This window comes from Lathamus discolor, chromosome W (assembly GCF_037157495.1).
Source record: "Lathamus discolor isolate bLatDis1 chromosome W, bLatDis1.hap1, whole genome shotgun sequence".
NCBI classification, from domain to species: Eukaryota; Metazoa; Chordata; class Aves; order Psittaciformes; family Psittacidae; genus Lathamus; species Lathamus discolor.
This window is the reverse complement of record NC_088908.1, coordinates 20,134,658-20,158,123: the sequence shown is the minus strand read 5'-3', so window position 1 is coordinate 20,158,123 and position 23,466 is coordinate 20,134,658. Positions and strand designations below refer to the sequence as shown.

Here is a 23,466-nt window from a genome sequence, read left to right as displayed (position 1 = left end):
ATTTCCCTGTTATGCCTTCTGCTCTCACACTATTGTGAGTTTGCCAAGAAGTGATGGATCTGTTTGAGCGAAAGGTAGTACGTAAACATAAGTTGTTATTGCTTACACCAACCGATTTACTGTGTTTCCTTGTGAAACAAATGGCTTCCATTTAAAATGTGATCCTGAAGCCAAGCAATACTTGCTGGAATAAAAATAACAGCAGTACCTGATGTCAGGGTTATGGTACATGGCAATGATGTCTTGGGCAGGGGGAGTGCAATGAGATTTTAGCCAAGCATTCTAAGAAAATGGTGGTTTTGTGGTGACATTGAACAGGTATGTTAGTTTTGATTTACCATCCAAAAAAGCATCTGTCTATTAATCTCAAAAGTGTTATATTCCAGAAGTCTTGTGAAATATGTGGCCAGATAGAAGAGAGTCAGCATTCCCACTGAGGGATGGGCTCATCTGTTGTTAGATCTCAGAGAAAACCCACACATGGAAAATATCCTGTAAGTGGTTTCTTTAACTTCACTTTTATCAAGTTGCATTTTTATAACTCCCAAAAAGAGAGATATTTTGTCCTTCTCATCACTTCTTGCTAGAGTTCTCCTAACTTAAAAGGTGACTTCTGCAGAGAAATGTGAAGTTTGGGAATTTGTTCATAGACTAATCTTATCTTAGGACAAATTCAAGATCAAAACTTCTCAGAAGACTTATTTTAAGGCATTGAAAACAATTCACTACAATCTATTTCCGTCTGAAAATCTCCATATTAGCTAGGTAATGGTTGCACACTTTGTTAAAAAATCAAGGGCCACATTGATCTTTACCTAAGCTAGATCAATAATAACAATTCATGTGAAAATAACTGAGGGAATGTATTTTTTTCAGGTTTAAATGCAAGTTACTGTCAGCACAGCGTCCTTCCTTCCTTTTATTTTGTGGGGATTTTCTGTCTGTTTCTGGTGAATTTAATACTGCTGACAGCTGCTGAGCTAATAGCCCTAGACACTTAAGTGCTGTCTTCCATCAAGGGTGTAGCACTGCAGAGGAATAGCTTTGTGTATTCACTGTAAAAAGCCTTTTCAGTACTGTTGTACCAGAGAAATTAAGGGATGGTTTATAATTCCGATTGTGAAACACTCTCACTTTGTTGTAAAGCAGCTCATATGTAGAAAAAAAAAAAAAAAGGGAAAAAGAAAAGTGGGAGTTTTTCTCCAGGGAAATGCTGTAAATATCAGCTAGGGCTTGGAGTCACCATTCATGCTGGCTTTTTAACAAAAAAAAAAAAAAAACTAACAACAAACCCAGCCTTGTGGAAGAGAGAACATCTGGGAAAACCTGTCTTTTTTTTCAACTTCAGATTTAATATAGCCTGATGTATAGGTTGCAGACATGAGGATCTTAGCTGGAATACAAATCCAGATTGTGCTCTAACCTGCTTTGTAAATTTGGGCAAATCACATCTCTTTTGCTTCATGAAAAACTAGGGCTGATAGGTGTTGTAAGAGATTATTTTCTCCATTCTTTTCCCTGAGATAAGAGCAATTGTCTCTAAACTCTTCAGAACAGATGCTTTACTAATTTCTTGTTATATAAAAATATACAATGGTGACTATTCCACTGCTTTCCTAGGCAATTTGTTCTGGTGCTCAACTATTCTTACCCTTAACCCAATGTGTAATTTCTATCACCTTTTCCAAGATGTAAGCTCATTATTTCTTGTCCTAGACTCACTGCATGCAGAGAAGAGCTAATTCCCTCCTGCTCTGCAGCAACCTTTTGCATATCTGAAGATATAATATCTTCTTTCAGTTAAGTCTTCTCTTTTTCAGGTTAAATGCTTTGTAAAGCATTCTAAGAGTAGAATTAAAAATGCTCTGTAGGCTAGGTTTTTAAAGGGCCCTGTTCCAGCACAGTCACCAAGTTTGAAGCAATTCCTGACAAACCATATGAGACCGGGTGGTGGGCTTCGAGTGGAATTGCAACACCTGCTACTAAAATGTTGTTCCCTGAACATAAATTTTACCACGGCCTCCTCATACTCATGTCTATGGATGCTGAATGTAAACTAAAGGCAAATAACTCAACTTGCATGGAGGCGAAGTCACTTAAAAGCACATGTTGTTGAGGGGGGGACAGGGTGGGCACTCTGAGGTGGCCATGACTTTGTGTCACTGAGGGGGAACACTGGCAGGGTGCTCTGAGGTGGTCATAGACAAATGTTGCTGAGGGAGTACATGGTGGGGTGTTTTGAGGTAGCCATGGCTGTGTGTCGCTAAGGGGATACACTGGAAGGACGCTCTGAGGCAGCCATGGCTGTGTTTTCACTGTGTGGGTACACTGGCAGTGCTCTTGTTGTAGATTATCTTAAGTTTTAATTAATCTTTCTATATTTTGTGCTTGTGTGAGATACGAACTCACTCCTCTAAACAAGATAACAAGGTGTTATTGAGGGACAAAGTAAATAAAGCAAAAGCAACAGCACTGGGTGCATGACCGTAGCCAGAGGCGAAATGATTAGTATTTGTTACAGGTTTATATACTTTCACTATTACATTAGTTACATACATATTCATAATTCCTTCATATAGGCGGGGAATATTATAACTAGCTCCAAGAACTTATTATCATAAGTCTCCTCCTCTTGGTGTCTGCACACTGCTCTGCAGTGATTGTCGGCAGGGGTCTTGAGGATGAAGTAAGCAGTCTTCCTCTTGTGAGTAGGGGTCTTCAAGATGAAGTAAGCAGTCTTCCTCACAGTGTACTTTTCACCTTTGGCACAGTCGGACACCCCAGTAATCATACAACTAGCTGAAACCAGCTATATCTATAATTCTCTTGATACCTAGCAGAGATTTAAAACAGTGTGACCTTCCTGCAAAATTTATTGCAGGATGGGCAGACAAGGAGTATCCCAAGCTGGCAGATGTTTGGGAGGCTGCCTCTAAACTAACCGATAAGTATAAGGATGGTGTGAAATAACTCATTCATGTTTAGTGGGGTCACTACATTCCACAGACTTAAACATTATTCTCTTTCTACAACCTAAGTTAAGCTAAAAAGTACTTTAACTCTGTTTTCCAGGCACTAGCTTTTCTTATATCAAGCCCCCCCCCTTCTTTCTTTTACCTTTACAAATCCTTTTGCTATGACTCCGTTTTGCTCAAGAGTTCTGACCCTTTTTAACTTGTTGTCTAATCTTGTGTCTTTAGCGAGCTTTGTTTCTGTTATTGTAAACTTGTACAGTTATATCCACGTAACCACACCTATGACTTGCGAAAGCCAATACATTTATGTGTTTATCACATTTGTGAAACAGTTATCTATAGGAACATCTTGATTTAAGAAGTTAGCCTTTATGTTAGCACCAGTTGCTGTGTTACTTGAAATCCGATGTGGTGTTGCTTGAAGTCCTTGTTCTCCGTAACATGCTAGCTTTAGTCCTTACTCTCTAGACCATAACCAAAGCACCTAGGGTCTATTGTATATAGGATGAGTTATTTGACAACCTGGCAAGGTAGAAATCTAGCAGGCCAACTTGGCAAGAAAACTTACTTTTAAGGTGTCCTGAAGGAAACTGCCTTCATTATAATACGAAAAAACACACCCACAGATCGAGAAGACCCTTCCCCCGCACAAGCATAGTAGCAGAAGAGAATGACACTGCAGATATTATAATTGTATGTAAATCACTAACCAATCATTGTAACTGGGAGTGTACTACCTTGTAATTTTTGTGTATAAATATAATGGACGAAATCAGTATGGGGTGTGCTTGATTTGTGGAAATTCCACCTAGCACCCAGCCAGCGCTGCAATAAATAATACTTGCTTCTTAATGATACATTGGTGTTAAGGAGTTTTATTCTTCCGACTTTCGGTGACACTCTGAGACAGCCATGGCTGTGGGGTTACAGTGGCAGGGCTCTCTGAGACAGTCATGGCTGTGTCACCGAGCAGGAACGTGACAGAGCTCGAAGAGTGACCACGCACCCCGCGGGACCATGCACCGGGGCGAAGCACCCAGCCAGGCGGCGACAGGCGACCCATCCCGCCACACTCTAGCTGTCGCCGCAGCCATGACTGCCCCGCCTCGCCGTGACGTGCGGCGTCAGCTGACGGTGGAGTCGCTGACGGTGGAGTCGCTGGCGGTGGCGGGCGTCGGCATTAAGGGTTGCTTGCCGTCGCTGTGTTGAGCCGCCGCCATGCCCTCGGAAAAGAGCTTCAAGCAGCGCCGCACCTTCGGTGAGCCCCCCCGGGAAGGGACGCGGCGGGGTCGGGTCGCCGACAGGGCCCGCCGGCTGCCCCTGTCCCCTCTTGGCCTCTTCGCTCGGAGGCGGCCGGCGGGGCAGGCCGGTGGCGGCTGCTGCCCTGGCTGCAGGATGGAGGGATCGGCGAAGCGGGGAGGGGACAGGTCTGAGTAGGAACTTCGGAGATCTCCGAGCAGCCCAGGCTGGGGCCGGCTTCCGCTGACAGCGGGGCTCCGCGGCCGGAGCGGGCCCGGCCGCCCTGCTCCGATCACCGGCGTCGTCGTGCCGCTCCGCCGAGGGCTGCGCGGGTATCCCTGGTGCTGGGGCGGAAGGGGAGTCACTGCCCTGCTCGGCACTGAGATGGAAACAACCCCTGGGCCGGCCTCCGCTCGCCGGTAAGATGGGCGAGCCTGAGAGCTTGTGCTAGGGTTCTGTTTCGGGTGTCCGGGGGTGATGAATGAGGTGTGGAGGTGGACACAGTGCTGTGTCAGGGTGAGCTCTGCGTTGGGAGAAGGGCTTGGGATGGGGAGATGGCCTCTTCACATCATCTGTTATCGACTGCAAAGTTCCCAGGAGCTTTACGTTGTGTGCCAGGAGCTGGGCCTGCCCGTCCTTCCCGATGTGTCTGCTCAGCATCCTGCCTCATCTGTGCTATTAAGAGGAGAATTAAGCTCCACTTTAAGTTTGGTATTTGGCGTGGGGTGAGAAATTCTCTACCCGGGGAGCCATGAGTGGACCGGGATGTATGCCTTCTGTCTCCGTTTAGTTATTGAAAACTATCAAGGCCTTGAAAAGAACTGTGTAATTATGGCTGGGGAAATGAGATTAGTCCCTTTCTAGGAGGAACAGCCTTGATAGAGCAGTGCCAACACTTCTTTCTGTGCTTAGTATGGGACCAAAGTAATCAAAGAGCTTGGTATCTGTTCATGTGTGTCATTGAGGTAGGCTGAAATGCTCCGAGGATAACAAGAACTGGCAGCGTAACCTATTTCTGCATGAACTATAAAATCCCATACATAAAATGGAATTGATGGAAGTAATTGATCCAGATTTTCTGTTCCTTCTGCTTTTGGGTTAAAGTCAAGCAGCTTAAGAGAGCTTTCTGGTGTGCTCACCCTTTGCCATAAGCCATTCTCTGCATTGAAACAGAGAGATTTTTGATCTAACAAAGTCTCTGTTTAAGCTGCCCCTTTTCTTGGAATCTTCCAAAACTATTGTTGACCCCATTGCCTGTCAGCAGCCCCTATTGCAGGTATTAAGTTCAGCTAGGATGGCAGCCAAGCAGTTTCCACTGCAACTAATGTCGTCAGAGAACAGTGTTTATCTGTGGCTGACTGAAGCTTGATTTTGAGAATGCCATATGCAATAATCTCAATGATTTGTCCGGTTTATGTTCCTGTTATTCCAGGGAGTTCTGTTGAATAACACTGCAGTGAACAAACCTGTTTCAGTTGCAAAGTTAATCAAACCCTGTGCTTGCTAGGTTGATGGTTGGTCTCATTCCTCCCTGTATCTCTTGTGTTTCTGGTTGATCTTAAAAAGTATTTTAATTAGCTAGTAATCTCTGCCTCTGCCTTTGGAGTGTTAATGCTGGTCTGTAAGAGCGTGGCTTGCACTGTGGGATGTGAAGCAGGATGGCTTTCAGGTTCTCAGTCCTGCAGTCAGGTGAAAGCTTTGCATGCTCCTTGCCTTAGTTCAGCTTGATTCATCTCCAGCTCAAAACCATGATTCACATGAGTTGCATATCCTTAACCAGGCTTGTAAAAAGGTACACGGATGTATTTCATGCACCCAAATTTAATATGGACTAATGGAGAGCTGAGTGATGCTACTGCTGAGCAATGGGACAGGTAATGGGTCCTGTGCATTAGCATACCAGCAGCGGGTTGGGCTGATGGGTGTTGATCTAAGCTCTTCTTCTCCTATGAGAAGCACTTCTCCCTAGCTGAGTGTCTGTTAAAACTGTGATGCAACATTAAATCTCCTCTCTGAGAAGTGTTTATAAGATGGAGATGGCCTGGAAAGCCCTGACCCGCTGAAAAGGACTGGTGAGGTTAAAATTGAGTTTGCTGAATCTGAAAGTAGGCAGGGTATAAGCAGATGCAACTGACTTTAAAAGCAACTGCACCTATTTACTCTGCCTGGGACATGTACTTTAGCCTGGTTTATAATATCTGTTCTATTAATATTTATGCCTGAGAGATGAACTTTATCCTGAAAATTGGCACAGGGAGTAGTGCAATGTCTAGGTACAGAAGAACCTACCAACGGCTTCTGCAACAGTGGGTGCAGCATAATCAAAACAGAAAACTGTAATTTGGTAATACCAGAACACACAGAGTAAGCTGATGCTGCCAGGCTTCGGCTGGTCTCAGCTCTCACATAACTGTTTACTATTTCCTCTTCTGGGATCTCATAGAAATTGTACAGAATACTTAGTCATTAACTTGGGTGGTGTAATTTGGTGCCATAAATTTGAGATTAAATGTTTGCTTTAGTGGGCAGAAAATGAGGGGTGTGCGGGGAGGAAGCTGTCTCCTTCAATACTTTCTAGGATTCCCAGGTAGTGTGCATGTAGTACTTGTTACGTTGGGTTAAAAAGCAAAGTGTCATCAGTCACAGGAGAGGTTTTACTTGCGACAGTGCTGTTCCATTTGAAAACCACTTTGCCTGAATTTGCTTTTGCTAACATGCAGTCTTCAGTGGTAGAGAAATAAGGTAATAACAGCATTAAGTGTGGATTTTTGAACAGACTTTTTATAAATCTCTTACAGAGCAAAGAGTGGAAGATGTACTGCTGATTCGAGAGCAGCACCCAACTAAAATACCAGTAAGTCTGGTTCTTTTCATTTTTCACTTCAATTTCCAGTCTCATATTCCTTTTAGTAGTCAGAAATGTGTGAAAGTGCTGTCCTGATGAGACCAGATGAAAGTTTGGCTGCTCAGGGTCACTAAGCCTGGATTTCAAAAACATTCTAAAATGAGTAGCCAGCAGTTGGTGTAGCAGAACAAGGTGCTAGCTGGGACTGAAGGAAGTGGGGTTTCCTGTGTATTGCAGTTGTGTGTTGTAACTTCAAAGAAAACTATACCCTGGCTTGGTTCTGAGATTCCCTTGAGCATTCAGCTCTCCTCATCTCAGTGATTTTCTTCTCCAAAAGAAGAGTTTGCAGGGGCTAACCAAGGAGAATACACAGTAATGTAAAGACAGATCCACCTTTTATCACCAATCTGTGCTGAGACAGAAATGTTTGTCTTCTGGGAAATGGGCTTGTGCTTGAGGGCCCAGAGACGCTGCTTGGCTGTTAAACTCCTCACCTCGAAGAGATCAGCCCTCACCTTCTTATTCTTTAGCTGGTCATCTCCAAATGCTGCCTGAATATTTGTTTTCTTTTACTTATGGCACCCTAGAGGTTACAAATGCAAAGTAAAGCATCCTAGGAAGCAAAAGGCATGGATCATGTTCTATTGATGATGAGTTCTTTGCAGCTGGTGGGCTTTGTGTGATGGCTGTCACTGCAGTAAGGAATAAATACATATGGCTGGAACAGGGATGGTCTTAGGAGATCTTGGGGGATGGAACAGAGAACTGTATTGGATGTATCAGCCTTTGGTACTCAGTGATGAGAGCTGATGATCCCTGTGAGTGGAAATTCTGCTGTGAGCAGACTGCTTGCAAAATGTCTGCACTTCCAGTACAACTTCATTAACAAAGCAGCTGTTGCTTCCATGTTGGATAGAAACCAAAAGGTTTTCAGCTTCTGTTCAGCTTTAAACTGTTTCATCTCAAAGCTGCTGCTGCTGTTTTACTGTGCTGTTGGGCATGGGAACAAGCTCTATTTTACAGCAGAGCTTGGTTTTTCTTTTTTTTACTTTTATGGAATGCACAGTTTTCCCAAAAGGCCCTTTCCTAACAAATCCTGTTTCCTGACCAAAGATTGCTTTTATAGAATCATAGAATAGTTAGGGTTGGAAAGGACCTTAAGATCATCCAGTTCCAGCCCCCCTGCCACGGGCAGGGACACCTCACACTAAACCATCTCACCCAAGGCTCTGTCCAACCTGGCCTTGAACACCATCAGGGACGAAGCATTCACAACTTCCCTGGGCAATCCATTCCAGTGCCTCACCACCCTTACAGTAAAGAACTTCTTCCTTATATCTAATCTAAATGTCCCCTAAGTTTGAATCCTTTACTCCTTGTCCTACCACTACAGTTCCTAATAAATAGTCCCTCCCCAGCATCCCTATAGGCGCCCTTCAGATACTGGAAGGCTGCTATGAGGTCTCCATGCAGCCTTCTCTTCTCCAGGCTGAACAGCCCCAACTTTCTCAGCCTGTCTTCATATGGGAGGTGCTCCAGTCCCCTGATCATCCTCGTGGCCCTCCTCTGGACTTGTTCCAAGAGTTCCATGTCCTTTTTATGTTGAGGACACCAGAACTGCACACAATACTGCAGGTGAGGTCTCACAAGAGCAGAGTAGAGGGGCAGGATCACCTCTTTCGACCTGCTGGTCACGCTTTTACACCCACCTTTCACAGATCACTGTAGTGCCCAAGCTCTGTGACCACAGATGGAAAGCCACTGATTTATAGCAAAGCTCTCATTTTAAGTCAGCCACGGACATACTACTGCATACTACTGGCAAAAATTCTAAGGGACATACTTGGTGAAGAGGAAAATTCAAAGGAAAAGAGGCTTATAAAAAATAGAAGCAAGGACAGGCGGCCTGGGAAGAGTACAGGGATGTTGTCCGGGAAGCTAGGGACCAGGTTAGGAAGGCTAAGGCCCAGGTAGAATTAAACTTGGCTAGGGATGTTAAGGATAACAGGAAGGGATTCTACAAGTACGTAGCAAATAAAAAACAGACTAGGGACAACATAGGCCCCCTGAGGAAGCTTTCGGGAGAACTGGCTACACAGGATTTGGAGAAAGCTGAGGTTCTGAATGACTTCTTTGCCTCGGTCTTCACTGGCTCTGACCGCACCACCCAAATCTTAGAAGGTAGACTCAGGGACTGTGAGAATGAAGACCTTGGGCCCACTGTAGGAGAGGATCTGGTTCGAGACCATCTTCAAAATCTGAACGTGCACAAGTCCCTGGGACCTGATGAAATCCATCCGCGGGTCCTGAAGGAGCTGGCAAATGCAGTTCCTAAGTCACTGTCCATCATATTTGAAAGATCATGGCAGTCAGGTGAAGTTCCCGATGACTGGAAAAAGGGAAATATCACCCCCATTTTCAAGAAGGGGAAAATGGAAGACCCGGGGAATTACAGACCAGTCAGTCTCACCTCTGTGCCTGGCAAAATCATGGAGCACATTCTCCTGGAAGGCATGAAAAACAACAAGGTGGTTGGTGACAGCCAGCATGGCTTTACTAAGGGGAAATCCTGCCAGACCAATTTGGTGGCCTTCTATAACGGGGCTACAGAACAAGGTTAGAACAGTTGATGTCATCTGCCTGAACTTGTGCAAAGTGTTTGACACTGTCTCACACAACATCCTTGTCTCTAAATTGGAGAGACATCAGTTTGATGGATGGACCACTCGGTGGATGAAGAACTGGCTGGATGGCCGCACACAAAGAGTTGTGATCAATGGCTCAATGTCCGGCTGGAGACCAGTAACGAGTGGTGTCCCTCAGGGATGGGTGTTGGGACTGGTCTTGTTCAACATCTTTGTCGGTGACATGGACAGTGGGATTGAGTGTGTCCTCAGCAAATTTTGCCGATGACACCAAGCTGTGTGGTTCGGTTGATATGCTGGAGGGAAGGGATGCCATCCAGAGGGACCTTGACATGCTTGTGAGATGGGCTGATGCCAACCTTATGAAGTTCAACCATGACAAGTGCAAGGTCCTACACCTGGGTCGGAGCAGTCCCAGGCACAGCTACAGATTGGGCAAAGAAGAGATTCAGAGCAGCCCTGCGGAGAAGGACTTGAGGGTGCTGGTCGATGAGAAAATGAACATGAGCCGGCAGTGTGTGCTCGCAGCCCAGAAAGCCAACCATATCCTTGGCTGCATCAAAAGGAGCGTGACCAGCAGGTTGAAAGAGGTGATCCCGCCCCTCTACTCTGCTCTTGTGAGACCTCACCTGGAGTATTGTGTATTGCCTTCTCCAGTGGAGCACTTCCCATATGAAGACAGGCTGAGAAAGTTGGGACTGTTCAGCCTGGAGAAGAGAAGGCTGCATGGAGACCTCATAGCAGCCTTCCAGTATCTGAAGGGGGCCTATAGGGATGCTGGGGAGGGACTATTTATTAGGGACTGTAGTGGCAGGACAAGGGGTAATGGGTTAAAACTTAAACAGGGGAAGTTTAGATTGGATATAAGGAGGAAATTCTTTACTGTAAGGGTGGTGAGGCACTGGAATAGGTTGTCCAGGGAGGTTGTGAATGCTCCATCCCTGGCAGTGTTCAAGGCCATGTTGGACGAAGCTTTGGGTAAGATGGTTTAGTGTGAGGTGTCCCTGCCCATGGCTGGGGGGTTGGAACTAGATGATCTTTAGGTCCTTTACAACCCTAACTATTCTCTGATTCTATTCTAAGATACAGTGATGCAAACTCCCAGTGATGGCAGAGGCTTGCTGGGATCCTTGGAGGCTTGCTGGAGTTGCCTGTCTGTTTCCTAGCTTTGAGATAAGATGGCAGCGTCATGCTAGCTGGTTAATCCCTCCCATGCTGTCAATATCCTTCATTTTGCTGTTGGAAATATTATCTTTTGGTTATGGTCTGCTTTTTTGTCGTGGTTTAAACCCAACCCCAAACCTCATTCACTCACTCCCCCCCCCCCTTCTTGCCCTCCCTGTACTCCTGGAGGGACGGAGAGGAGAATCGAAAAGAATGCAACTCCCATGGGTTGAGATAAGAACAGCCCGGTAACTTAGGTATAACACAAAATCACTACTGCTACCACCAATAATAATAATGATAAAGGAAATAACAAGAGGAAAGAATACAACACCTCAGCACCAGCTGACTGATAACTCGCCCCACTCCCCCCAGCCGAGCACCGACCGATACCTCGTCCAATCCTGCAGTCCCTCTAGCCCTTCTGGGTCACTCCCAGTTACATCCTGGGCATGACTTGCTGTGGTATGGAATACCTCTTTGGCTAGTTTGGGTCAGGTGTCCTGTCTCTGCTTCCTCCCGGCCTCCCCTCCTCCCTGGCAGAGCATGAGGCTCAGAAAGTCCTTGGCCAGACCAAACATTTGAGCAGCAACTAAAAACATCAGCATTATCAGCTCTCTTCCCAGGCCAAAAAAATGAAAACATAGCACTAGCTACTAAGAAGGAGAAAAATGACTGCTACTGCTGAACCCAGGACACTTTTTAAAAATAATGGTGTGGGGACTTTTTTCCAGAATGAGCCAGCATTTATTTATACTGCTGTAAGGAAGTCTTTCTCTGAAATAATGAAATTGGCTTGCTATCTCTTAATCTGTGCAGATTCTGAATATCAACACAGCCAGGCCCTGTAAGCATGGAAATGATCCAAGTGGATGGTGTCACGTTGCTACCGTTGCTTTAAAAACAACAAACCCCACATGGCTGTGGAAGCGGGAGTGCGCAAATTCTGAGATCATTTCTTAAAAGCAGGAGCTATATACATTTGCTAGGCAGGGTGCTTCTTAAATTGGCAAATCTGCAGCTTCCTTGTGAATTTGGTAGTTACTACCTAGCAATCTTGATGGAATTAGTGGTTCCTAAGCATGCTGTCTTGAGGTTAAGGAGGAGAAAGTTCTTTCCTTTGAGGCTTTATAGTCTTCAGAAGTAGCTTTCTCTCATGCATTAGAGTAACCATGGGAGGTGAATGGAATCACATACTAATCTGGAGGTGTAGTTCTTAGAAAGAGAAGGCCCTAAACTGGTGAAATTCTAGTGAAAACTGCTTGAATTTGCAGACTTCTGTAGCAGCCCAAGTTCCTAATCAGCCATTGTAATGTGCTAGAGTGAAGTGTGCTTTATCTTTTTCTTGGGTGAGATGGGGAAAGAACAAGAAAGGTAGAATGAAGGGTAGCTCATTGTATATAGAATGAACCTTTTGCTTATAACTAAGTGACCTGGACCCCATGTGGACTCTATAATATTGATAAGGAAGAGAACTCTTCAGTTAATGTTTAGGGAAACTAGTTAGAACCAAATAAGGAGCTGGCAAACGGACAAAAAGGCTGGCCAACTCTGAAGTTCAGCTAAAGGACGAAGTGACGAAGAGGAAGATGATGAAGAAACGACCACCAGGAGTCCCAAAGACCACTACCACATTATTGTGCGCACGCAGGAAGAATTTTCTAGAAGAGTGATGTCATGTATAAGTAGTTTTATGAATATGCATGTAATGGAATGAATATGTATGTTTGATGACTATATAATCATGGCTTGTTTTGTGCTCGAGCGAGACATGCTTGGAAGAGCTATCTCCCTTGTCTCGGCACCGCAATAAAGAATACCTGCTTGTCAACTTTGTTGGCGATTTCTTAGAGTTTTTCTACAAATCATGGGTTTCCTTGTTGCTGGGCAATTCAATGCTAGATTAAATGATTCCAGCAAATTAACTGCAGTTCTAAAACTGCACTGAAGCTATGAATGTGTGCTGCTAAATCCCTGCTTGTTCCCCCTTTGAGCAGTGACTCTTGTGAACAGAACAAGAGGAGCACATGAAGACAATAGTAATTGTTTCTTTTCATATGTGAGAGGCTGCATTCACAAATGAGGGGAAATGGAGTTTAGCATAAATGCTCATACTTTGTTGTGTTTAGAATGGAGGGGGGAGATGAGGGCACCAGACACGGTTTCTGCCTTTCGCATATTCTGCTCCTTTCTTTTTGTGTTTTTCCTTAGGTGATCATTGAAAGGTACAAGGGAGAGAAGCAGCTTCCAGTTTTGGATAAGACCAAGTTCCTGGTGCCAGATCATGTCAACATGAGCGAGCTAATCAAAATTATCAGGTAGTATGCTGTGATTTCAGTGTAAATTGCATCAGCCTAAGACTATGTTTCTTTGTTAATTCCCCACCTGGTGTAGGCATTTGGGATCTCTTTAAATAGAAAATTCATCTAATGGGCCCTTGGTATCATCACTAGGACAAATTGGTACTTTTCCTTTGGCTTTGCAGGAAAAAAACCCCAAACCTCTGAAAATTGCTGAGCTGTTAGTCTGCTCTCAAGAGAAATAACTGTCTCCCTGAGACGTAGGAGAGAGTCTGGGTCTGTGAATCCCCATCTAACAGTTGTGCCTCCGGCCCAGGGCTTCAGTGCTTCCTGCTTGGCTATTTTAGGCTGCCTTCTTGGTGTTCTGCTTGGGAGTACCTCCCTGGAGTTCCCACCCACTGGAAGGGGAGTGTGAGCTCACAGCCAGAGCTGTGAGCTATTGCTCAGGGTAGATGTTGGCACCCTTTGATACTGAAATGATGTTTCCCTCAATGATGGTGTTGAGGCCTGAAGAAACACCCCTTCAGACCAGTGTCTTTGTCCCAGCTGTTTACACAGACTGTGGCTTGAGGACTGCTCAACTCTGGTGCTGCAGCTTTGCTTACAAGAGCAGGTAAAATAGCCATGGAGTGGAAGTTGTGTGGTCAAAATTTCTGCTGGAAGTGCATTTCTCCTGGTTTAGAAGGAATAGTTGTTGATTAGCAAAAGTTCTCAAGTGGTAAACTTCGAAGTTAGCAACAAACCAGAGTTTGCTTTTTGTTGGTCATGGTGTAGCAGGGAGCTGGTTCCTGGAGGCCACAAGATGTAAAAACTGAGAGTTGTCCAGGTTGTCCAAACAATCCCCTGCCTATAAGGCTTGTACAGAAACTGTCTGTTGCAAACAAATCCCAGCTCTTACACGAGTAAGAAAGTGAGATAGGGTTTTGGAAGCAGGATCTAGATTGCTTAAGTCTTCCAGAATTTCTCATGAACATTAAAGGCCCTGGGCAAAAAGGTTAACAGGAAGCTGAAGGATATTTCCCACCTTTTTGCTTTAGCTTTATTGTTAATAGATAACTCGGTACCAGCTGGACTTGGTCCTCTGCCAGCCCCTCTTGTTTATAGCAAGGCCTGTCCTTCCCAGCCCTCAGATAGCTGCTGCCTTTTCCCAGCCTGGTGTCTTTGGGGTGATGAGAGATTGGGTTTGGAAGGGTCCCTTTCCAGGGCTGTGTCTGGAAGGCTAAATAAAGGCTTGTTCCCAGATGCTGCTGCCACTTGGCAGCGAGCAGAAGTGACAGGAAGCTTTTTTGATCTGCTGTTCTTTCCTTCTTTCTTTGATTGCACTTCCACATAGAATCATAGGATGGTTAGAGTTGGAAAGAGTTGTGGTCAATGGCTCAATGTCCAGTTGGAGACCAGTAATGAAAGGAGTCCCTCAGGGATCGGTATTGGGACCGGTCTTGTTCAACATCTTTGTCGGTGACATGGACAGTGGGATTGAGTGCGCCCTCAGCAAGTTTGCCGATAGCACCAAGCTGTGTGGTTCAGTTGATACACTGGAGGGAAGGAATGCCATACAGAGAGACCTTGACAAGCTTGTGAGGTGGGCTGATGCCAGTCTTATGAAGTTTAACCATGACAAGTGCAACGTCCTACACCTGGGTCGGAGCAGTCCCAGGCACAGCTACAGGTTGGGCACAGAAGAGATTCAGAGCAGCCCTGTGGAGAAGGACTTGAGGGTGCTGGTCGATGAGAAAATGAACATGAGCTGGCAGTGTGTGCTCGCAGCCCAGAAAGCCAACCGTATCCTGGGCTGCATCAAAAGGAGCATGACCAGCAGGTCGAAGGAGGTGATCCTGCCCCTCTACTCTGCTCTTGTGAGACCTCACCTGGAATATTGTGTACAGTTCTGGTGTCCTCAACATAAAAAGGACATGGAACTCTTGGAACAAGTCCAGAGGAGGGCCATGAGGATGATCAGGGGACTGGAGCACCTCCCATATGAAGACAGGCTGAGAAAGTTGGGGCTGTTCAGCCTGGAGAAGAGAAGGCTGCATGGAGACCTCATAGCAGCCTTCCAGTATCTGAAGGGCGCCTATAGGGATGCTGGGGAGGGACTATTTATTAGGGACTGTAGTGGTAGGACAAGGAGTAAAGGATTCAAACTTAGGGGACATTTAGATTAGATATAAGGAAGAAGTTCTTTACTGTAAGGGTGGTGAGGCACTGGAATGGATTGCCCAGGGAAGTTGTGAATGCTTCGTCCCTGATGGTGTTCAAGGCCAGGTTGGACAGAGCCTTGGGTGAGATGGTTTAGTGTGAGGTGTCCCTGCCCATGGCAGGGGGCTGGAACTGGATGATCTTAAGGTCCTTTCCAACCCTAACTATTCTATGATTCTATGAGCTAAGGTGTGAGCCAAAGGGCCTGCAGGCCTTGTGTGTTCCCTGGTTGTACCGGGATCACCTTGGCTTCTCCTTTTCCCTTCAGTTTAAAACCCTTGTCAAGTGGAGCTTTTCCAGAGGAATAAGGGCTTCTGCCAGTGGATATGTCTGACTGGGCTGAGTAGTTGAACTTAGTACAACTTTGTGGTGGGAAGCAAATGACTTCTCCAGTGGCAGGGCTGCTTTGTGTGGGGTCATCTTACTGCTGCCAGTGTTGGAGGACTTTGTTTTGCCATCTGTTGTTTGCCTTTATGAAGCGTGTGGAAATGCCAAGTCATCACTGTCGCACTCCTTCCCCCTCTGCTCCCCTAACCTTTCCCTCACAGGCGACGCCTTCAGCTGAACTCCAACCAGGCGTTCTTCCTCCTGGTGAATGGACACAGCATGGTGAGTGTTTCCACACCCATATCCGAGGTGTATGAGAGCGAGAAGGATGAGGATGGGTTCCTGTACATGGTGTATGCCTCTCAGGAGACTTTTGGAGTGTAGTCTTCCATCTAAGACATGCAAGTGGCTTCTAGCCTAGCATTCTGGTTTACCCTTTGCTGTCACCCCCACTCTTCCCCACACCCCCCCCCCTCCAGGAAAAGAAACAGATGTCACCTATGCTCTCAGTACCTTAGCATAGTCTTGCTTTAGCAGGTGTCTCATCTTACTTTGCTTTGTTTGTAACTATTAAACAGTACAGACGAGCACCTCCAGCTTTGAAACCTGCTGTAATATTCCACACAGGAACATTTACATTTCTGGACTTTATGAATGGAACCCGATTGTGCATGTGACCATTGCAAATAAAGGGACACTTGATTGACTTTTAACAAGCAAACAGGCACCAGGGAGTACCTAAAGTGTTTTGTGACAGTTTTCTAGAAAATCTCCCTGATTCCTTAAAAGCTTTTTTTTTTTTTTTTTAATAATGGGAAGGCTTCTTATGAGAGCAAATATGTTTTAATGTTCCAAAGTGGAGCTTTGTCTTCTGCAGCTCGATCAGACTCGTGTCAGTGCTGCAGTGATTTAAGGCGAGCGCTTGAGGTGAGCTGGGGGAGTCCAACTCTTTTTGTCTCTGTTTTTTGTGGCACCTCAAATGTAGGAACAGTGCCAGTTTCTGAAATACTCATACCAAACACCACAGCTTTATTGTAGTTTTAGGAAGTGTTTAACTGTAAAATACACACCTGGACAGGTAACATTGAAATAAACTCCAGTCTGTTATGAATTTCCAATTCCTGTGTGTTCAGTGAAACACTGTTCATATGAGCTTGCTTCCTAAAGATTTTCCCCCCAGCCTGGAGGTTTGCCCGTTCCCTTGCTCAGCAAAGCCTGCCAGGAGGAGTTTGTGGAGGGACCTGCCAGCATCACTGGGGCTGCTGGGATGTGTGTGGCCAGCCATGGAGCAGGCCAGTGATGGCTGAGACATGAGCAGCACCTGTCCTCGCTCCTTCTGTTGGCAGGGCTGGCATGTTCAAGCCCTCCAATGGCTTTGTTGTACCCCTCTTGTTGTACCTAGCGCTGGACTTGGACCTGCCACTGGAATTACCAGCCCATGCTGCTTAACCAGTCTGGCACTTGTTTTGGGTCAGGGAGAACAGCTTTTGGAAGCAGCTCAGCCCCAGGAGCTGCTGTCCAGAGATGAACAAATAATTTTTGCCATCACTGATGTTTCCTGCCACTTGCATGGGGTTGGGAAGATCCTGGTATTAGGCCTGTCCTGAGAAGGGAAGCAGCCTGTGCAGAGAAACGGTATGGCGTAGGACCTGTGTTTCTATAGAGTTGCTGTCAAGTGAAGTGTAGCAGGATGAGATTACTCATGTATATTATGTGTCTGTGAACTAACTGCATCTGTTACTGGACGCTAACTTACTATAATGGGGGAAAAAGAAGCAATACTACTACTGCGCCTCAGCACTCTAGCTCAGCAAGGTGTACACTTTGTACTACCTACACATCTCTGCATGCATTGCCTTCACAAGGCTGACTGACTTGGGATTTTTTTATTGTTCTTTGTGTTTGTACTCCAGTGTAAACTTTTAAATGCAGCTTGATCTATATTTAGTTTTGTGTAAGAAATTGTTTAACTCATAACTGACAACCATACTTGTAATTACATGATTGATACTCCTGTACAAATTTTGCTTTTTAAAATTTAATACAGTTCCAATACAGATGGATTACATCCCAACAGCTCGTGTGGTTATTTCTAGACAGCTTACTTAGGTACAGGACCTGCTGGTGCTGATCACTGAGCCCAGGGTGTGCCTGCATATCTCAATTTTGCTGCTCCTGCTTGACCTACCTCTCCCTCACGGCTTCAGAATCCCTATGCTCTCACAAGTGGGACTCTGCTCCTTGGGAATGAGCCCAGGCACCGGCCACAAAAGGTTTAAGGACACAGCAAGGTGGCAATTCCTCTTGCTCACCCCCAACCCATGCCTTGCTCTGCAGTCAGCACACGAGGGCTGACCTGAGGTGGCTGAGTGGAGCCCAGAGGCTCAGCTGCCACCTTCTTACAGAACAGGGGCCAAAGCTTCCCTGCTTGTCCCCCCATGATGCTGCCGTGGGTAAGCACCAGAGTTGGGCCACAGATACTCTTGGTAACAAACTCTTTCAGAGCAGCTTGGCTTCCTTGGCTCAGCTGGGAACGGAGCATTTGCAAGCACAATAGGTCTGTGCTTCACAACCAGATGTCTATGGGTGGGTGGAGAGACAGCAGCAGCAATTAAAGGAATCAAAAAGAAAAGCCCCTGGTAAGTGCCAGGCAGGAGAAGCCCTGACACAGATGAAGCTCCTTTAAACAAACCAAAAAATCCCCCCAAAGCAAAACAAAAATACAAAGGGATTTTGTTTAACTCTTTATTTTCCATACATTAAATTTACTCAGATAAAAACATTCTAAAAATGTACAATTTTACTTTTAACAAAGTATAATAAAACATAAAAATCCCAATACCAGAATACCTGACATTTACAGTTCAAAATCAAATTAGCTGAATATTAAATATTTCCAAAACTATTAAAAATATTTATAAAGTTACATGCGCAATTTGTAATACTAGAATTGACCGAAGTAAAAGAAATGGCTCAAATGGAACAGGAGTTTCTTTCATTCCTAGTGGAAAGTTATGTCCAAGAGAAGCTGTTAAACTGCACTTGCAAACACACAGGATTTGCTTTACTGCTTCAGTACCAACATGGTTCTTCCTTATGTTAGGAAAAATGGAAGGGAGCAAAGGGGTAGTTCCAAGGGTTTGGTACAGGAGGTGTCATTGGGCTGTGGCCTCACCCACCCAACATATTTCTGGACCTCTTGAAGTGCTCAGTCACATAATTCTCTGCCCACATCCCTCTCATTTAACGGCATTCCAGACTAAAAACCAGGCAGTGAGCCAATGCTCTGGGGGTTCAGATGATGTCAGGTTTATTTTGGGGAGGAGCATTGCTCTGAATGCCACCAGGCCCCATTTCATTTCCAAGTGCCCTCTCACCCTGCAGCTCATCAGCCAGGAATAGCACAGAATGGAACTGGGGTAATGGTAAAGGCCTATCATTAGACCGTTATTTTTGAAAGTCTAGCACTTACTTAATTTGCTAAGATTTACTGACCATGGTATGAAAAGGTTTCACATAAAGGGGAGTGCAATATGCTGTCTGAAGAAGTCTCATGGAACTCTGATCCATACCCCACTTGCTAAAACAAGGCTTCCTTCTTCGCCCTCCTGCTGTTCAGTGGCAAGCCTAGCCTATTTATTTATTAACACTTAACTTGCAGACTGCCAGTGCAAGGAGGAACTTGCTGGAAATTCCATCCTATTTAAAGTATTTCCATCACCAACACTCCCAAATGGAAACCACTTCTGAGAAGGCACCGCACATCACTCACTCCCTTGAGCACTAACTTCTCTGTGCCCCTGCAGGAGAGGACTCAGGAGTCTCTTCCACCTTACATTTAAAAATCACTTCTATTCCACAGTGAAATCCAGTTTGAGAATTAATTCTTTTGATACTTCTAGGACACAGACAGGAATAAATAGCTTTCTTTGAAATCCCCATCTCTCAATGTATAAAAATAGGCTTTAAGAACTGGTTCTTTCAGCCAGTGAAGCTGGAACTACAATCCTAAACCAAGCTGACTTGCTTTTTGGGGGTAAAAAGATGGATTTGTGCCTTTAAAAACAGATGTAAAGATTATTTTATGGAACCAAAGTGCTCTGTTCAGATGTACCAACTTGGGATGTTCTTGGTACTTTAAAGTGGACAGCGTTTGCTCACAGATCTGGAGCCTCAGCTCACTGGGTGTAGGGAAGGCTTGGGAATTGCTGTTGGCTCATCAAACACTCGTGCTGATTTAAGGTACTCGAGACCTCTGAAGTTGAACTTACTCTAAACCCAGACTCCACCACTTAAAACTGTTACCTAAAAGTACACAGAAGCCAGTTTAAGAAACATCAGCCTTAACTTTACACAAAGGAAACTATCCCAAAGAAAGCTCAGAAGAAAGGAATGAAAGTTTGCTGAACAGAAGTTCAGTTTTACAGTCCTTGTGTTACAGTTTTGAGACTGTGATAAATATTAGTCAAGACACTGTGCCCAGCCTTAGGCATTAAACCAAAATACAACTGGTACAGAAATTAGTATTAATTTTTTTTGCTGTTGATTTTTGCTATTTTGAGAGGGATTGTAACACTAGCATGTGTGTTGAAATACAGTTTATTTAAACACAATTCAATTTTAAAATATTGTTTAAAAAAAGTGAATCCCCCCCCAAATAAAATAAGGTTTAGCTTTCAGCACATGTTCCAGGCCACTGGAGAGACCCTCCAAGCTGTAAAGAGTAAACATCACCACTGAAAACTGCACGTTTCCTTAGTGTAACACAGTACGACAGATTGTTCCTACCGTTGTCTCAAGCTCATTAAGGCAAAGTAAATTGCATTGTCAGTTTTCATCACTTCAGTGTTGTAGGTCTGAAGGTTGGTTGTTAGAATTCAGGGAACCTCCTCTATGACGGGCAGAGCGAAGGAAGAATCTCCAGAGTGCATGCAGTATTGCAGGACGTGAGCTGGGTTGGGGATACACAAATCTTTCTTCTTCATTGCATAGGAATAAAAATTAATCTTTTTTTTGTTTGTTTTAAAACTGAATGTTAGGCAAATTTAGATTTGGGTTTCCATGAAGCCAAATCTGCTACAAGCCACAGATCACTACCTGGACTGAGCCTGGTTCCTGGCCATTTCACGTTGCTGTGCCTCTCCAGCAATGCTCCTTATTCCTGCTCACCTCCCTGGTGAGGCTGACAACTGCTCTCTGAGAACACATGACTGAAGGATTGCCCAGAACATTTCTTTTCTATGAACATGGTCCAGAAAGGTCTCAGCTGTCAAGCTAGTGCATCACCCCCTCACATGAATGTTTCACTGCTAAGGCCCCTCAGGGCAGCTCTACAACCTTCTCCAATACAACTTCCCTTGCTTCCAAGAAAAACTGGCTGCACCACTACAAATACTCTTCGTCCTGGTGTGGTTTAAATAGGTGTAAGAAATATCTCCAAGTATAAACAAGGCTTCAGACTTTCAAGGTGTCTTCTCAATTACAGTAAGCAAATGTTGATATGATGTCAGATGTTTTAAAGAGAAGGCCTCACCCATCTAATGCCATCAGATTCCCTGGGTGAACCATGAGGATTAGTATCTTCTTTCAACCAGACAGGACCAAACTGTTTCAAATTAGCAGTTCAAGATTTGTCTGGCTTCCTCTCAAGTCCTAATTTAGATTTGCCACCCACAAATGATGTACACTAAGTAGTTAGCACCAAAGCTAGTCATCTACAATCTACTGCAACTGAGGCTGACGAGTAATCCTCCAAAGTCTTGATAATAATGAAGTTTACTACCTTTTACATGTTTGACTTCTACCACTTCTGAATCCTGTAGCAAAAGCCTCAGGGTAGGAGTCAAAGGGGTATTTTTTATATAAAGTAAAGCAAAAGTTTACAGACTCTGCTGCCAGAGGGTTTGTAGGGTTTTTTTCCTTTTAGGATGGTTTAAAATTCATTTACAAAAGCAGAATAATAAGGTTTCTGTGAAAGAGACCTATATACAGTAACAGGATGCAAAGGTTTTGTGTATTAAAGGAATATATCCTTGAAGCCTTTATAACTCTGGAGTCTCTGGGACTTGGACCCTTGGAAACTAAGCTTATACTACTACTGGGAACCTAGCACTATCTAGTAATGAGACAATGAAGTACAAGTTTGTTTCCAGAAGGAACCAAAACTGCCATGTGTGTTCTTCTGGAAGGGAAAGGAAAGACTTACTTCAGATTTTTATTGTGTGGTTAAGTCACATAGCCTGCTGGTGCCAACTGTTAAAAGTTGGAACTTTTGCCTCTTGCACTGGTCTCAGAGTGACACTGTCTGCTAAAAGCGCAGAAAGCTTGAAGAGTTTTACATTCTTCTGTAGTGTAATCCTTAAAAATCCCAGAGATCAGTGCCTGATCACTTTTGAAAAAAAAGTAGACATTTTACCTAGCCCAGGGGTGGCAGAGTCCTTCTGGCAAACAGTCACTCCCACCTTCAGCCTCCAGCTTCCACTTCAGAATGTAGCTGCCCTGGAGTTTGACGTTTCACCTTCGGAAGTCTGCATATGGCAACATGCTCCAGCAAAAAGAAAGTACCTTAGATGTTGTACTCGCATCAGGCCAGCTCCACCATCCATCAATCCTACGACATGTACTCAGAAGTTCCAACAAGATCCAAGCTTGAATTTGGCAATCAAAAACGGGTTTGATGCACCCCTAAACTAGATTTTCTACCTAGTCTAATAAAGTAAAGCACCTTTGGATTAAAAAAATACATTAAGCTTAACAGCAACTGGAAGTTTCAGTTTTGTTTTTCAGTCTCCTTATATCTCCATGGCTTATTTTCTTGCCAGTTGATAAAATATCAGTCTGTGGAGTCAAGACCTTCAGAGGGAGGAGCATAGTTCAGCCTAAATGTACCTGGGGGAGAGGAAACAGAAGAATTTAACAACATCAACCCCCTCACATCCATTACTTCTCTGCACTTTCTAAAACAAACTGCTTCATAGACACGGAACAATATTACAGTAGAACGCTGGCTTGCAGCATGCCACTGAAGCTGCAGAAGAGGCTGATAAACATGTATCTACAGCTGGTGGAGCTAAAAATCAAAGCCTGGTTTTACACAGTCAGCGTCACTGGCTTAGATATAGTTTAGGGCTGGCAAAAATTCATTTGGGATAGTTTAAATGGAAATTTAATTAATGAAATGAAATTCAGCTTAAAAATGATTGGACTGTTTCTGAATTTCTCTGAATTAGGACTGATGAGGCAGTGTCGCTTCTTCCCCATTGGCCACTATCAAAATATTATCCACAGAAACACCATTAATTATGTACATTTTAGCAGTGCTCTCAATTGCTGCCTCAAAACTAGAGTAACTTGTCAATTTATAGTGTTCAAATACTTGTCTGCACCATATAAAACCAGACACCCACTACAGACAAGACACTGTGTAAAATGAGCACCTCAGTGCAGTTCCCTCCAGTCAAAAGTTCATATTTCATTTTTCAAACCTATACCACATGCAAATTATCCCACCACAGTATGTCAATCAAAATAAATTAAAATGGGACTAGAAAGTGCTCTCAGCAAAAGTAATGTTTCTCTCTTAGTGGTTTCCCACCTGGAATTAAGGATTTCAGCTCTCTCCTGAAGAAGCCTGGGCTATAACTGTGTAACCAATATGCCCTAAAAAATAATTATAGCAGCAAACACAGGACCTTCAGGAGCATCTGAACAGTAATTCTTCATTTAGGTTACTATTTTGGGGAGGAAGGGAAAGGGGGAACAGAGCTGTTCAG

General features: G+C 44.5%; 2 protein-coding genes across 8 annotated transcripts in view; one reads left to right on the top strand and one right to left on the bottom strand.

Moving 5' to 3' along the window:
* The first annotated feature begins 4,079 nt into the window (after positions 1-4,079).
* Positions 4,080-23,466, top strand: part of LOC136004475 (microtubule-associated proteins 1A/1B light chain 3B) — a 54,340-nt gene continuing 34,953 nt past the window's right edge. The window contains exons 1-5 of one of the 5 annotated variants that reach the window (XM_065660974.1): positions 4,082-4,233; positions 7,013-7,068; positions 13,080-13,186; positions 15,916-15,976; positions 16,273-16,812. In XM_065660974.1, the coding sequence (XP_065517046.1) occupies positions 4,194-4,233; positions 7,013-7,068; positions 13,080-13,186; positions 15,916-15,976; positions 16,273-16,371 (363 nt within the window). In that variant the 5' untranslated portion in view covers positions 4,082-4,193 and the 3' untranslated portion in view covers positions 16,372-16,812. Of the gene's footprint in view, positions 4,234-7,012; positions 7,069-13,079; positions 13,187-15,915; positions 16,813-16,874; positions 17,769-23,466 lie in introns of those variants that run through there. The other 4 variants (XM_065660971.1, XM_065660970.1, XM_065660973.1 and 1 more) reach the window with 4 other exon arrangements.
* The window catches only part of LOC136004474 (zinc finger CCHC domain-containing protein 14-like), a 59,460-nt gene continuing 54,447 nt past the window's right edge, over positions 18,454-23,466 (bottom strand). For all 3 annotated transcript variants that reach the window (XM_065660967.1, XM_065660969.1, XM_065660968.1), the window contains one exon: positions 18,454-22,582. In XM_065660967.1, coding sequence (XP_065517039.1) covers positions 22,527-22,582 — 56 coding nt within the window. In that variant the 3' untranslated portion in view covers positions 18,454-22,526. The remainder of the gene's footprint in view (positions 22,583-23,466) is intronic.